This window comes from Hylobates moloch, unplaced genomic scaffold, assembly GCF_009828535.3.
Source record: "Hylobates moloch isolate HMO894 unplaced genomic scaffold, HMol_V3 SCAFFOLD_8, whole genome shotgun sequence".
Classification (NCBI taxonomy): domain Eukaryota; kingdom Metazoa; phylum Chordata; class Mammalia; order Primates; family Hylobatidae; genus Hylobates; species Hylobates moloch.
In genome coordinates, this window is record NW_026652283.1 from 25,614,851 (window position 1) to 25,630,443 (window position 15,593).

General features: G+C 41.9%; 1 protein-coding gene across 2 annotated transcripts in view; it reads right to left on the reverse strand.

Annotated features, from left to right (window-relative positions):
• The window catches only part of TM7SF3 (transmembrane 7 superfamily member 3), a 40,653-nt gene that overhangs the window by 14,556 nt on the left and 10,504 nt on the right, over positions 1–15,593 (reverse strand). For both annotated transcript variants that reach the window (XM_058442163.1, XM_032159880.2), the window contains exons 2-6: positions 14,703–14,857; positions 11,036–11,186; positions 8,369–8,489; positions 6,918–7,089; positions 2,336–2,513 (exon numbers count right to left, since the gene is read on the reverse strand). In XM_058442163.1, coding sequence (XP_058298146.1) covers positions 2,336–2,513; positions 6,918–7,089; positions 8,369–8,489; positions 11,036–11,186; positions 14,703–14,857 — 777 coding nt within the window. The remainder of the gene's footprint in view (positions 1–2,335; positions 2,514–6,917; positions 7,090–8,368; positions 8,490–11,035; positions 11,187–14,702; positions 14,858–15,593) is intronic.

A 15,593-nucleotide genomic window follows, 5' to 3' on the forward strand; every position in this document is an offset into this window, starting at 1 on the left:
TCCTAAACTGAACCCTGGACACGGGAAAAAAAATTTGTTGACGGGGAGACGGGGTCTCGCTCTGTTGCCCAGGCTGGAGTGCAGAAGCACAATCACGGCTCACTGCAGCCTCGACCTTCCTGGGCTCAGGTGATCTTCCCACCTTAGACTCCCAAGTAGCTGGAACGACAGGCACGTGCCACTGCACCCAGCTAATTTTTGTATTTTTTGTAGAGACGGAGTTTCGCCATGTTGCCCAGGCTGGTCTTGAACTCCAGAGCTCAAGCATTCCGCCCACCTTGACCTCCCAATGTGCTGGGATTACAGGCGTGAGCCACTGCACCCAGCCAAAAAAAATTTTTTTTACTTATAAAGGACACTATTGGAACAACTAGTAAATGTGCTAACATGTGTGAATTAAATAACTACTGTATCAATGTTAACTTTGTAATTTTGATAATTTTACTATGGCTATGTAAGGAAATAAATACAGAAGTATTTAATGGCAAAAAGGTCTTTATGTCTGCAACTTACTCTCAAATGGTTCAGAGAAGAAAATAGTGTGTGTGTGTGTGTGTGTGTGTGTGTGTGTGTGTGTGTACATATCTATACCTACACAGTCGGCCCCTGAACAACAAAGGTTTGAACTGCATGGGTCCACTTACATACAGACTTTTTTTCAGTAAAAGTCACACTGAGTGTGCCTGCCTCCCCTACCTCCCCTTCCACCTCTGCCAGCCCTTAGACAGCAACAACAACCCCTCCTCTTCCTCCTCCTCTTCCTATTCAATGTGAAGACGATGAAGATGAAGGCCTTTATGATGATCCATTCTCACTTAATGAATAGTAAATATACTTTCTCTTCCTTATGATTTCCTTAATAACATTTACTTTTCTCTAGCTTATTTTATTGTAAGACTATAGTCTATGATAAATATAACATACAAAATATGTGTTAATCAAGTATTTATATTATCAGTAAGGCTTCTCCGGTCAACACTAGGCTAATAGTAGTTAAGTTTTGGGGAAGTCAAAGTTATACACGGGCCAGGTATGGTGGCTTATGCCTGTAATCCCAGCACTTTGGGAGGCCAAGGCGGGTGGATCACTTGAGGCCAGGAGTTTGAGACCAGCCTGGCCAACATGGTGAAACCCCAACTCTACTAAAAATACAAAAATTAGCCAGGCATGGTGGTGTGTGCCTGTTAATCCCAGCTACTCAGGAGGCTGAGGCAGGAGAATCACTTGATCTTGGAGGCAGAGGGTGCAGTGGGCTGAGATCATGCCACTGCACTCCAGACTGGGCAACAGGAGTGAAACTATGTCTTAGAAAAAAAGAAAAGAGTTATACACAGATTTTCGACTGCACAGGAGTCCGCCCCCACCCCCCACAACCCCTACACTGTTCAAAGGTCAATTGTATATAGAAAGAAAGAGAGAAGAGAGAATGAAAAGCAAATAGCCTAACACATTAAGCTTTGAGGAATCTGGATGAAGATTATACAGAAATTCTTTATACTATTTTTGCATATTTTCTGAGAAACCATTTCAAGATAAACTGCTAAATACACACATAGACACACACACACACCCACCCCTCACAACACCTTCACTGCCCCCACTCTACCTAACCTAGTTATCTCTCCCCTGGATTACTTCAATGGCCTCCTAACCAATCTGCATTTCTGCTCCTGCCTCTGTCTTTTCTCAAAAAGCAGCCAGTGATCCCATTAAAATATCTCAGATCATGGCACCATTTGCTCAAAACCTTCCAATGCCTTTCCTTTTTGCTCAGAATAGAAGCGAAATCCCATACTACGGTCTACGAGGCCAAACACAGGCTGCCTGCCCCCGCACCTCTCACCTCACCTCTACTCCCTTTGCCCTCCCCGTGCTCCTGCAACCCCTGTCATCACTGCAGTTCTTCACACCCTCAGGCAGGCTCCCAGGTGCAGGCCCTCATCCTGGCTGCTCCCTCTGCCTGGTACATGCCATACCCAGGAATGTGCGTGGTGCATCAAGGACTGCCCTGGCCATGCTATCTATCTCAAATTTTACTCTTACTGGCATGTGTTATCTCCCTTTCCTACTTCATTTATCTTCTTAGCACTCACCATTTTCTCATGTATTACATATTTTATAAATTTATCTTGTCTGTCTCATCTCCCTCACTATAATATAAGCTCCAGAACAAGGATTTTTGCTCTTTTGTTTACTGCTATGTCCTAGTGCCTACAACAGAGAGTGGAATAATGCAGGGGCTCAAAAGGTATGTGTTGAATGAATGAGAACTAGACAAAAGCATTATCTGCAAGGCCAAAGGAGAATTTGTAAAAGTTTAAAGCCACATACTCACCTAGGGAAGCACAACTACCCTCTCCTGCCTCAAAGCTGCAAGCATATGTGTGAGCAGGAACATAGGCAGCAGATGTATTTAGAAACGGGTCCCAAACAATGACATTGTATATGACACCTTGTCCCGGGAGGGAGGAGAAGGAAACACTTGTCTTATCATTAGCTGTTAGGGTAACCACCTGAAGCCAAAAATAACACATGATTAGTGTTTAGGGGATTTTTTAAAGCTATTCTGTGATAATCCCACCTATGTGTAATATTAAATGGTATATTCATAAATTATAATTCTTGCTTAAAATATACACCAACCCATTTAATATGGTCAAAACGCCATCTTACATGGTTTGTATGTGCTAATGTAAACAAGCTCTTACACAAAATGCTTCCAAAGGTTTTTTTTAATAGTTTAAGGAAAATGCGATATAAATAATGTATAAATGCTAGTTAGGACAATGAGAAAAGTTTTTTCTCCTCTGCTAGACTATAACAAGGATGGGAACTGTATTTCTCTTGTGTACTGCTCTTTCCTCAGTGTACATACAGCCCAATGCCTAACACAGAGGATGTGTTCGATGTTAGCCACAGACTAACGTGGACAGTCTGTTAACATCTCACAGAGAGTACCCACTTATTTTTGTCTAACAGTCTTTGAAACAAGAAAATATTACATAAGGTTTTGCTACGTAGTAGTAGTTCTTAACTTCAGAAATTCCATTGTAAACCATAAAATAGAAGAAACAAATGCTTTATAGAATCACAATACCTATGTTCCCACTAGTTTGAGAAAAATAAATATTAGGGTTTCAGGAGTAAATTATTATGAGCCCTCCTACATCAGACTACCATTGTTTAAAAATACTGCTTAGCCTTCAATAACTTGCTTCCTGGGCAAAGGTCTGGTCAAGTTCAACAAACTGTTAATATTACTCCCAAGTTATCATGAAAAGTTTAAACCAGACAGAAAAGTTGAATAACACAATAAATAGACTATATACTGCCTAATATCAACAATTGTTAATATTTTACCATATTTGCTTCTCTATCACTACTATCTCCCCATCTCTATTTTTTTCCTGCTGAAAGTAAGTTACAGATATCATGACATTTCACTTCTAAACACTTTACTGTGCATGTCTTACCACAGCGTTTCTCAAACTTAATGTGCTTGTGAATCGCAGGGGGGCAGTCTTGTTAAAAGGTAGATCTGATTCTTAGGTCAGCGTGGTGCCAGCAATTCTGCTTTTCCAGAAAGCTCTCAGATGATGCCAATGCTATGCAACCACCTACCACACTCTGAGTAACAAGTTACTCAGTACGGATGTAAGTCTAAGTACAGACTTAAAAGGGGGTTACATCAGGATAAACCCATCGTAAAGTCAAAACGCACTTAATGTACCTCACCCACCGAACATTATGGCTTTACCCTAGCCTACCTTAAATGCGCTCAGAACACTTACATTAGATTCAAGTGAACAAAATCATCTAACACAAAGGCTATTCTATTTTATTATTATTATTATTATTATTGAGACGGAATGTCACTCTGTTGCCCAGGCTGGAGTGCAGCGGCGCGATCTCGGCTCACTGCAAGCTCCGCCTCCCAGGTTCACGCCATTCTCCTGCCTCAGCCTCCCGAGTAGCTGGGACTACAGGCGCCCGCCACCACCACTACGCCCAGCTAATTTTTTGTATTTTTAGTAGAGACAGGGTTTCACCGTGTTAGCCAGGATGGGCTTGATCTCCTGACCTCGTGATCCTCCCACCTCGGCCTCCCAAAGTGCTGGGATTACAGGCGTGAGCCACCATGCCCGGCCCACAAAGGTTATTTTATAATAAAGTGTTTAACTGCTCATGTAATTTATTGAATACAGCACACTGTAGAATGTTAGCTATTACCCATGTGGTTAAGCAGGAGCTATGGCTCACTGCCACTGCTCAGCGTTGCAAGAGTATCATACTGTATATTGCTAGCCCAGGAAATTATCAAAACTAAAATCAAAAGATCATAAGTCAAAGTATCATAAGTCAGGGACCATCTGTATAAGAATATTCTCCTATATAACCACAATACCTTAGCTCACCTACGAAAACGAATAATTTCTTATTAGCTAATACATGATCCAGATTTTCCCTAATGTCTTTTTTTTTTTTTTTTTTGAGACAGGGTCTCACTCTGTAACCCAGGCTACAGTGCAGTGGCATGATCTCAGCTCACTGCAACTTCTCCCAGGCTCAAGCGATCCTCCCACCTCAGCCTCCTCAGTATCTGGAACTACAGGCATGCACCATCACGCCTGGAACTTTTTGGTTTTTTTAGTGGCTGTGAGGTTTTGCCACGTTGCCCAGGCTGGTCTCAAACTCCTGAGCTCAAGTGATCTGCCCGCCTTGGCCTCCTCCCAAAGTGCTGGGATTACAGGTGTGTGCCACTGTTCCTGGCTCCTAACACCTTTTCTAGCTTTTCTCCTTCTTACCCAAGATCAAACCAAGTTCCATGCATGGTGTTTACGGCCAATCTCAGTAATCCAGAGCAGTCTGTCCCACCTTTCTCTCCCAGCCACCCAATGACTGTAGAAGAGATGAAGTCAGTATTCTCACAAAGTTATTCCACAATTTTGTGTCTAACTTATTCTTTTATCCCCCGTATTTCCTGTAAATAGGGAATCCAATGGACTAAATTCAGGTTAGACATTTTTTGCTAGAATATACCACAGTGATGGTGATAATGTCAGACTGCACTACAGGAGCACATAATACAGGCTGATCCATTTTCAGTGAAACTAGCTTAGCCCACCTGGAATAGGTGGAGACTATAAGGTCACTCCACGTTAAAGTGGTTCTCCTTTTACAATGAAAATTAATCTAAGGATGTTACTTAGACACCTTAGAAATATCCTGTTCCCTAAAAAACTTTCACCAGCTGATCCTTGCTGGAATTATTTCATTGAGGGTCACAAAATGGTGATCATCTAATTCTATTATTCCTTCTACATATATTAGCTGGCACTCTTCTGCAAAGAACTTTCTCTCACCAACTGGGGAAGAATTAGTTCCTCCTTTAAAAAGGCAAGCTAAATTTCTTTATCAATTTTTAGAGTAAGGTGGTGTAAGAGTTTCCTCCAGTGGTGGCAACTGAGGAAGGTTTCATTTGTATTTATTCAAGGCTGACAACCACAATCTTTTTCTTGATTCTTGAATTGCCCCAAATTTGGCAGTGCAAGCCCCTTCAAACAGGCTCCTGAATCTCTTTGACATACCCTCATTAGTCTTTGAGGGTTTCCCCACATTCTGGCACAAAATATTCTTTTAACTAAAAGTTAAAAAGTAACCTGCAAAAAGCCTATTATACAAGTTCTTATATTCTTCATAAAAATAATAATGGTATTAAAATGTCATATCTAATAGAGCAACTTTACTAACTTTACTAACAGAGCTTCTTATTTTGTGAATAAGCACAATGACACTGTCTAGAAAAACTCCGCCCATCAACCATTAGACTGAAGGATGACCTCACATATTATATTGCTGTTAGGCACTTTTCAAGACATAAAGATAAAATCCTGCCCTCCACAAAAATGATCTATTGCAGTGAGTCTCAAAATTTAATATGCATAAAAATCACCTGAGGGCTGGAGTGCAACGGCACGATCTGGGCTCATTGCAACCTCCACCTCCTGGGTTCAAACGATTCTCCTGCCTCAGCCTCCCAACTAGCTGGTATTACAGGCATCTACCAACATGCCTGGCTAATTTTTGTATTTTTAGTAGAGAGAAGAGTTTCACCATGTTGGACAGGCTGGTCTCAAACTCCCGACCTCAGGTTATCCACCCACCTCGGCCTTCCAAAGTGCTGGGATTACAGGCGTGAGCCACTGTACCCAGCCAGAATCCCCTGAGGGATATAAAATGCAAATTCTGATTCAGTAGTTCCAGGGTGGAGTTTAAGAATTACAATTCTCACAAACTAGGCGTGAGCCACTGTACCCAGCCAGAATCCCCTGAGGGATATAAAATGCAAATTCTGATTCAGTAGTTCCAGGGTGGAGTTTAAGAATTACAATTCTCACGAACTCCCCAGTGATGCCAATGCCACTGGTCCATGGTCCACACCTGGGGGGCAAGGGTTTACACGGATTCAAAAGCTCAGAGAAGAATTTTGCTCCAAGTTAGACTTTGAGTTTGGGTTCAAATATGAATGCCAATGTGTATATCCTTAAGCAGTTTCTCAATATTTTTTTTCTCAAAACAATGTAATCTTCATACTTGCCAAAAATGTTTACCCAGTAGTCGTGGGAGTACACAGAAAATTACTACCTCCTTCCATTCACATTTCAGATTACCAAGTCACAGATGTGGCTGCAACTAAAACTTAACATAATTTACATGCATCTCCTCAAAGGCCAACATCATTCTCAGATATCACCAGCAAAGACTCCCAAGATGATAACAAAATAAAAGAGAAAAAAGTGAGTGTCCCCCAAAAAGGAGAAAAGAGTAAAGAAATAAGATCCTGGTAGCTTCTCCTCTTCTCAACTCTGACAAAGGTGTCACAATCCAGCCACACAAATCATGGGACTCAGATTTACCTTGAGAGCACTGGCCTTCACCTGGGGCACGCTGACCATCCTCTGCAGATGCTTCAGCAACATCTCCTCAGTGAGGTCATTCTCAGGCAGAAAATACTGATAGACATCATACTGCAACCTCCACCTGGAGTCCTGGTCTGTCCCAGCATCACATGGTGGGGGATCTACACCTCTAAAGTCAACCAACAAAATGAAACTCAAAATCAATCTCTTGTGGTGCAAGTCCCATCTATAAAAAGGAACCAAGAGCCCTAATTTCAAACACTTGCAACAATAATTACAATTTAACAGTTCACCTTTTGCAGTGGCAACAATTGGTATTCTAAAGAAAAGTAACACACTGTTATGGACTGAATGTTTGTGTCTCCCCAAAATCAGTATGCTGAGATCCTCACTCCCAATGTGATATTAGGAGGTGGTACCTTTGGGAGGTAATCAGGTCATGAAGGTGAAGCCCTAATGAATAGAATTACTGCCCTCATAAAGGAGATCCCAGAGAGCCCTCTAGCCTTCTTTCTGCCATGTGTGGACACAGTGACAACCCAGCAGTCTGTAACCTGGACGAGAACCTTCACCAGAGCTCGACTGTGCTGGCATCCTGATCGTGGGCTTCTACCCTCCAGAACTGTGAGAAAGAAGTTTATAAGCCACCCAGTCTGTGCTACTTTGTTACAGCACCACAAACTAGGACAAACACCAACAGGCAAGGGCGATTACATAACTGGATTCTGATATCAGTCAGGCCTAGAGTAATACTACAGCTCTGGGGAGACAAAAAAATTTTTTTTAAAAAAAGCTGGTGCAGTGGCTTAAGCCTATAATCCCAGCACTTTGGGAGGCTGAGGCAGGAGGATTGCTTGAGCTAAGAAGTTCAAGACCGGCCGGGCGCGGTGGCTCACGCTTGTAATCCCAGCACTTTGGGAGGCCGAGGCGGGTGGATCATGAGGTCGGGAGATCGAGACCACGGTGAAACCCCGTCTCTACTAAAAATACAAAAAATTAGCCGGGCGTGGTGGCGGGCGCCTGTAGTCCCAGCTACTCGGAGAGGCTGAGGCAGGAGAATGGCGTGAACCCGGGAGGCGCAGCTTGCAGTGAGCCAAGATTGCGCCACTGCACTCCAGCCTGGGCGACAGAGCGAGACTCCGGAAGTTCAAGACCAGCCAGGGCAACATAGAAAGACCTCATCTCTGATTAAAAAAAAAAAAAAAAGAATATAGCAGATTTGTCATTTGTTAGCAAGTCACTTAAACAAGAATGCAGTGGGAAAATATTAACTGTAAATGACAGCCCAAATATTAGTAATGAAGTTTAAATTACACCAATTCCCTCCAAAAATTAAAGAACTCAGTTTTACTACAGAGAACTAGGGAGTTGAGAGAGCTGGTCAAATCTACACAACTGTTGTCATGTATATTCTAAAAGCATTTCTCAGACATGGGAGACAGACATACCTCGCATAGCCTAGGTTTGCTGGGGCAAACTTGATAGTCGTTTCAAAGAAATTATACTCCAAGTAAATGTTAGGATCAATATCTAAATCAAACTCCAAATTACAGCCTCCAGGGATAGGATCTGGATAAGAAATAGGGAAGTTACGAAACAAACAATTCTTACATATCGAAATCATATTCAGAAAAACAGAACTCTATCTACTCTTACAAGAACTTCCCAAATAGAAGTTAAATATAAACGTAGAGCTTCTAGTCTTACACTATTTCATGAACTGAGGTTAAAGAGGGTAGAGTTAACTGAGGTTCAGGGCCCTAGAGCAGGGCAGAGCAAACATTTTCTGTAAAAGGCCTGATAGTATTTTAGGCTTTGTCAGTCTGATGGTCTCTGCAGTAACTACCCACCCCAGTCCTTGTGGCAATAAAGCAGCCACAGGCAATACGTACAGGAAGAGGCATAGCTGTGTTTCAGTAAAACTTTATGTACAAAAACAGGCAGCAAGCTGGATCTGGTTCACGGTCTGTAGTTTCCCAACATCTCCTCTAGAGTTAAAAAGATCGGCTATTGGTTGACTACTTCTGGCCAGGTTTGGAATGCAGATACACAGTGTGTTTATATGTTTCAATATCATGTTGGAATCTTCCTCCAAATCCTATGCTCTTCTTTCGTATTCTCCCTTTTCTGCACTTACTGGAGTAGAAGATAGGAAATGTTAGCTATAACAGAAGGCTCCAAAGTATTGTTATGTTCTTTGCCATTTAATCCTAATGATTTTATGAAGAAGGGCAATTGCTGTTATTTTACAGTAAGGTTCCCTAGGGGTTATGAAATTTATTGACCTCACCTTCACTCCTCCATCTCTGTTGTGCCACTAAAGTGACTCTCATAAAGGGCCACCACGGACTCCTACTTCTCTAGCATATGGACACCTTCAGTCAGTTCTCTTGACCTCTCTGTAGAGTATAACTTACCACTTCCTTTTTTTTTTTTTTGAGACGGAGTCTCGCTCTGTCACCCAAGCTGGAGTGAAGTGGCACAATTTCAGCTCACTGCAACCTCCACCCGCTGAGTTCAAGCAATTCTCCTGCCACAGCCTCCTCAGTACCTGGGATTATAGGCACCTGCCACCACACCTGGCTAATTTTTGTATTTTTAGTAGAGATAGGCTTTTGCCATGTTGGCCAGGCTAGTCTCAAACTCCTGATTATATAAATTATACTCGCAACCCGCTTCAGCCTCCCAAAGTGCTGGGATTACAGGTGTGAGCCACTGTGCCCGGCCTGCTCTCTTTTAAAGGCAGAACCTCCAGGCTTTCTTCCTACCTTCTTGACTACTCCAGTCTTGTGCTTATTCCTCAGCAGTTATTATCCACCAGAAACAGTGCCTGACACATAGTAGGCACTATGAAAGTATTTGCTATGATTTTTTGCCCTCAATATCCAAGTACATGCCTGGGTAATCTCACTCACTGCCATAGCTTTTATTAACAGCTATTTAGTTGGGAATCTAATCTCACCCCTCTGCTCCAGGCCCTTATTTAAATTACCTACTGTGCATTTCCATCCAAATGTCCTACAAGCATCTCAGATTGTGTCCCAAACTGAAGTCATCATCTACTACGTCCCACCTCCCAAAACATCCAGCACCACCATAACCCTGTTCCTACACCTATTTTGTATCACTATTTCCCTGCTGCCCAAATAGGAAACCTATGCTTCCCTCTTATAATCCATAACCACCATTCATTGTGTTGTATCGATTCCACCTTCCGGATATCTCAAATCCTGCTCCTCTTCTCCATCCTGCCTCTCATGGCCTCTGTTCAGATCCTCATTTCTCATTTTGTGCTGAGTCCTGACTCTGCTGTGCCCTCTCCAATCGATCCCCACACTGCTTCTAGAGTTGGCTTTCTAAGAGATGAAATGGTCCACACCATTCCTCTGCTTAAAAACTCTATGCCTCCTTAGAACCCACCTCGAAATAAAGTACAAACCTCAAATTGTATGCAAGGCCCTCCACACTCCAGCTGCAGCCACACTCACAATGTGCCATTCTCCAAATCATTTTTCTTCATGACGTCAAGCTTACTGCTTCTGCTTAGAATAACTAAACTGTTAAGGACTATGTCCTGCCTTAACTATTACTGCTTCTCCAAGGGCTCCCTAAATGTTTTTTGAATGAATAAACATGTTCTCCTAGTCACTACCTGAGCTTTCAGTCATCGTGCTAATTCTCTTACTATAAAATATTTCTGATTATAGGCCGGGCGCAGTGGCTCATGCCTGCAATCCCAGCACTTTCGGAGGCTGAGGCGGGCAAATCACAAGGTCAGGAGTTCGAGACCTGACCAACATGGTGAAATGCCATCTCTACTAAAAATACAAAAAATCAGCTGGGCGTGGTGGCGGGCGCCTGTAATCCCAGCTACTCGGGAGGCTGAGGCAGGAGAATTGCTTGAACCTGGGAGGCGGAGGTTGCAGTGAGCCGAGATCGCGCCACTACACTCCAGCCTGGGTGACAGTATGAGACTCTATCTCGAAAAAAAAAAAATTCTGATTATATAAATTATAATTGCAACAAACAATCTTAATAGGATAATTTTCCTTAAAGTTTCATGAACATATTCCATATTCCAAAGAGTAAGAGGGAGGAGAAGACAGAAGGGTTACCTCTTTCTGAGTAGGAGAGTAGGATAGCCATATTCTGGACAGGCTGTATGCCTGAAGTCCCCAAGTACCAAGTGCATGTACTCTGCTCCGGTCTAAGGATGAAAACCAGTCCACTGGCAGTGCCTGTTTCCGAGGCATTGGAAAGGAGAGTCTGCAGTCCAGAAGAAACATTGTCATGAATAGGAAGTCGAGCAAAACATATAAATTACCGAGTTGATCCAGTGCGCATGTCCTATTCCAAATCTTCCCAAAACAAATAGAAAAAAAAAAACCTTCCTTAAATAACCAGAGAATTCTTTTCATCTCTATGTTCACATGCCCACACATATACATGGAAAAAGCATTCTTGAAAAATATACGATTGTCTTAGTTAAGGCTGCTATAACAAAGTACCACAGGTAAGGTGGTTATAAACAACAGAAATTTATTTTCACAATTCTAGAGTCTGGTGGTTCAAGATAGGGGTGCCAACACAGTCGGGTTCTGATGAAAGCCCTCTTATAGGCTGAAGACTCCCAACTTCTTGTTGTATCCTCACATGACAGAGAAAGGGCAAGAAACATATCTGGGGTCCCTTTTATAAGGCCACTAATCCCATTCATGAGGGCTCTAAATGGGGGCCCATGACCTAATCACTTCCCTGTGAATTTTGTGAAGACACAAACATTCTGTCTGTAAAAATAATCTTTGATCAGGAATAGCACATGCACACTGAAATTCCCAAGTGTTTCAATTAACTTGAATTAAGATTTATTATGTCAAATAATGTTTTGTCTTAGTTTCTAAGACCACTAGGACAAAAACATGAGACCTGGCCCCAAGGAGTTCAGTTTTTGAAGTACCTTTTAAATTGTGTTATAACTGACAAACTATAAACTGTACATAAAGTATAATTTTTTTTTTTTTTTTGAGATGGAGTCTCGGTCCATCACCCAGGCTGGAGTGCAGTGGCGCAATCTCAGCTCACAGCAAGCTCTGCCTCCTGGGTTCACGCCATTCTCCTGCCTCAGCCTCCCGAGTAGCTGGGACTACAGGCGCCTGCCACCACGCCCGGCTAATTTTTTGTACTTTTAGTAGAGACGAGGTTTCACCGTGTTAGCCAGGATGGTCTTGATCTCCTGACCTCGTGATCTGCCGGCATCGGCCTCCCAAAGTGCTGGGATTACAGGTGTGAGCCACCGCGCCCGGCCCATAAAGTATACTTTTAAGTGTTGATATACAGACACCTGTGAAACCATTACCACAATCAAAATAGCAAATGTATGCATCACCCCAAGTTTCCTTGTGCCCCTTCCTAATCCTTCCTCACACACTTCCTCTCTATCATCCCCCACTCCCATCTGCTTGGAAAGCTTTTTGAATAATAAAATGCTAAGCTAAGAGGTAACAGACTCAAGAGGTTCTATCAAAGCCAAGGAAATGGGAAGGAAAAGGTAGCACAGCAGTTTCAATTTGATAAGCATAAGAAAGAATGACTCAAATATTAACTGATAAATGATCGAGTCAACAGTTTCAAAGAACCAACTGCCGTCACGACTCAAAAAAACCAAAAGTGCCACACTTTATTAGGAAGGGCACAGGAAACAGAAGCACTTCTCTTTACACAGACCACTCACTTCCTGAGCCATGTGCAGTTCTGGCCATCATCTTCTAAGTAACATAACAGTGGGAACTAAAGGCAGTCCAAGAAATAAAATGGTAATTAAGGACAACTAAGACCCTTTCTGCATAGAAATCAAGGCTCAAGATGCTGCCATCCAGGTCTGTTTTAACACTGGTGATGTTGGCATCTCTTTATCCAAGCTCTGCTTCCTCAGATGTAGAAATAGGCATCACTACTACTTTGTTGAGCTTTAATGAGAATTAACCATATGGAAACCAAACACAGGGGTTCCTAACTGGGGGCCTGAGAGTCTGAGTTTCTGAAGGGCCCCATGAAATTTTATATTTATATTTGAGTCCATAGACTCAAGCAGTCTATGGCTCCAGGAGCTTAAGAACCACTGGCCTAGGACATAGTAGGCGTTCAACAAATATAAATCCTTATTTCCCCCATCCTCTCTCTTTTCCTTCAAATGTTGTCTTGCTGTAATGTCATTAGGAAGAAAATCATACTGTTTGTCAATTAAAAATTGTTTTAAAAGATCTAGTTAAAAAAGAGAAGAAGAAAGAACTCATCTATGTGCCATTTTACTAAGTCTCCTATGTAAGAGTCTGAATAGGAAGCTGTCTCTTGAATTCAGTGCCATAAAAAACTTGGCCTCCCCTGAGGAACTCGCATGCTCCTCCCTTTCTAAGGAAGTTATGAAATTTAACATGCTTTACCTTCTGCTTTAGCTGCAAAGAACTTGGGCAAATTCGACGTATGTGTGACATCGGTATCTCTTGTAATTAATACTATTTATTCCTTTCCTTTTTTCCTAAGCTGAATTCTTCCATTTCTAGCCCATTAACTACCCCCCAACACACACACCCCACAACACACACGCACACACATGCACAACCACATGCACACAATTTCCAAACCTCTATGGTAGGGGAAAGAAGGCAGGAATAAAAATATACAAAATAGTAAGAAAGATAGTGTGACCAATGCCTCTAATATTATATATGGGCTGGGGCGCAGTGGCTCATGCCTGCAATCCCAGCACTTTGGGATGCCCAGGCAGGAGGATCACTTAAGGCCGGGAGTTCAAGACCAGCCTGGGCAACATAGCAAAACCCATCTCTATAAAAAAAAAAGTTAAAAATTAGCCAAGTGTGGTGACATGTGCCTGTAGTTCCAGGATCACTTAAGATCAGGAATTTGAGCCATGATCACATGACCACATTCCGGCCTGGGTGATGGAGTGAGATCCTATCTCTAAAAAAATAAAAATAAAAATGTTAAAAAATTACATATGAATTAGATTAAGACAGATTTGTTTACCAAATTCCAGAATATTATAATATAGGCCTAGGACAAATAAAAAGAAGTATAACTTCATACAAGGTGAAATGCATGTATTGGTCTAGGGCATCACAGAGACTAAATGTAGATAGATCGGAAAAGATTACATAATGGCAGACTCTTCATAGCTTAAGCTAACCCAGAGAATTTTAAAAACTTTCTAAGGCTGAGGTTGAGGTTAAGGGGTTTGGTGATGACATCTATAATAGAGTCCTTAATACTGCTGGAGGCATAGCACAGGGCTGGATGAAATGAGCACTATAATTTTTTTGTTGTTTGCATGACAGAGTCCAAAGAATAAAGTTGATACTATAGGGTTCTTGGTAAAGTTCAATACTATAGCTAAACAACAATGAAAACTCATTAAACATATATTCTCAGGTAAAAATTATTAAGGCCCCACTAAAGTAAGAAAATGAAAAGGTGGGAATTCACGAAGAAAACTTGCCTGCATAGTGGTGACATTTGTCACAGGGTGCCCTTCCCCCCAGCTCAGCTCTCCATTACCCCTTCTTAGGTCAGAGACTGCCACACTCAAGAAAGGCCTGAGATACTCTCAGTCACTGACTTGAAAACATCCTATCTTGATTTTTTAAAATTTAAGACATAAGATCATAAACATAAAAGAGATACAGATATCAAATTCTAATGCTCATACTAAATACCAGACCCCAAAATATAGAAATGGTTTTTACTAAAATAATTCTTTGCACTTACCGGAGAAAAGGAAACAGTTGTATTCTGATACTGTGAGTGTATTTGGAAAATAAGAAAAGTCACATTGCTTGAAATATCATGCAAAATAGCTTCCTCTGGAAAGGGCCTATTGAGCTCGAAGTATCTAAATTTCCCCACAGAAAATTCAATAAGACCTACAACGAGATAAACTTTTCATTACAACACTTGTACTCTCATATCAATTTGCAGAAATCATATTCATAAATGAGCGTGGAATTTAATACTCAGAAAAACTCTTTGAGGTAAATATGGTTATTGCTTCTATTTCACTGCTAAAGACAATGTGGCTTAAAAAGTGACGCAGCCCATCCAGGGTCATCCGGCCAGTGAATGGCAGAGCTCAGAACTAAAATGCAAGAGGTATTTCAAAAGGTATGCTGAAGACAGGCTCCTGGAGCCCAGAGGAACTTCCCCTCTGGTAGCAGCAATAACAATGATCTTCAGAACAGAGTCCCTGAATTTAAAGATGACAATCCTGTGGGGCTACTTACAATCATGAATGTGCTTGTGTTAAAGAACCATAACCGTCTAGTGAATTCTGAAGTCAGCGTAGCCTGAAGAGACACAGGTGGCTGCAATTTAATACCGGTGTTTACCAGCTGTGTGATTTTAAGCAAGTTCCTTAAATCCCCTTAAGCCTCAATTTCCTCATCTGTCTAATGGAGACTGCAAAGGAAGGTGAAATCAATACTGACAAAAATGTCCGTTGAGAGCCCCACACCAGGCACTGCACATACAATTGTGAACCACAGGCATTCTGGAAAAGAGAGCTTTTGTTTGCTTAAGGATCAAGCTCAGAGTCCACAAAAAAGATAGGTTATAACAAGAACAGTTTTTCAACACCTCCTCCAGGTCTGTCCCATCTGTCTA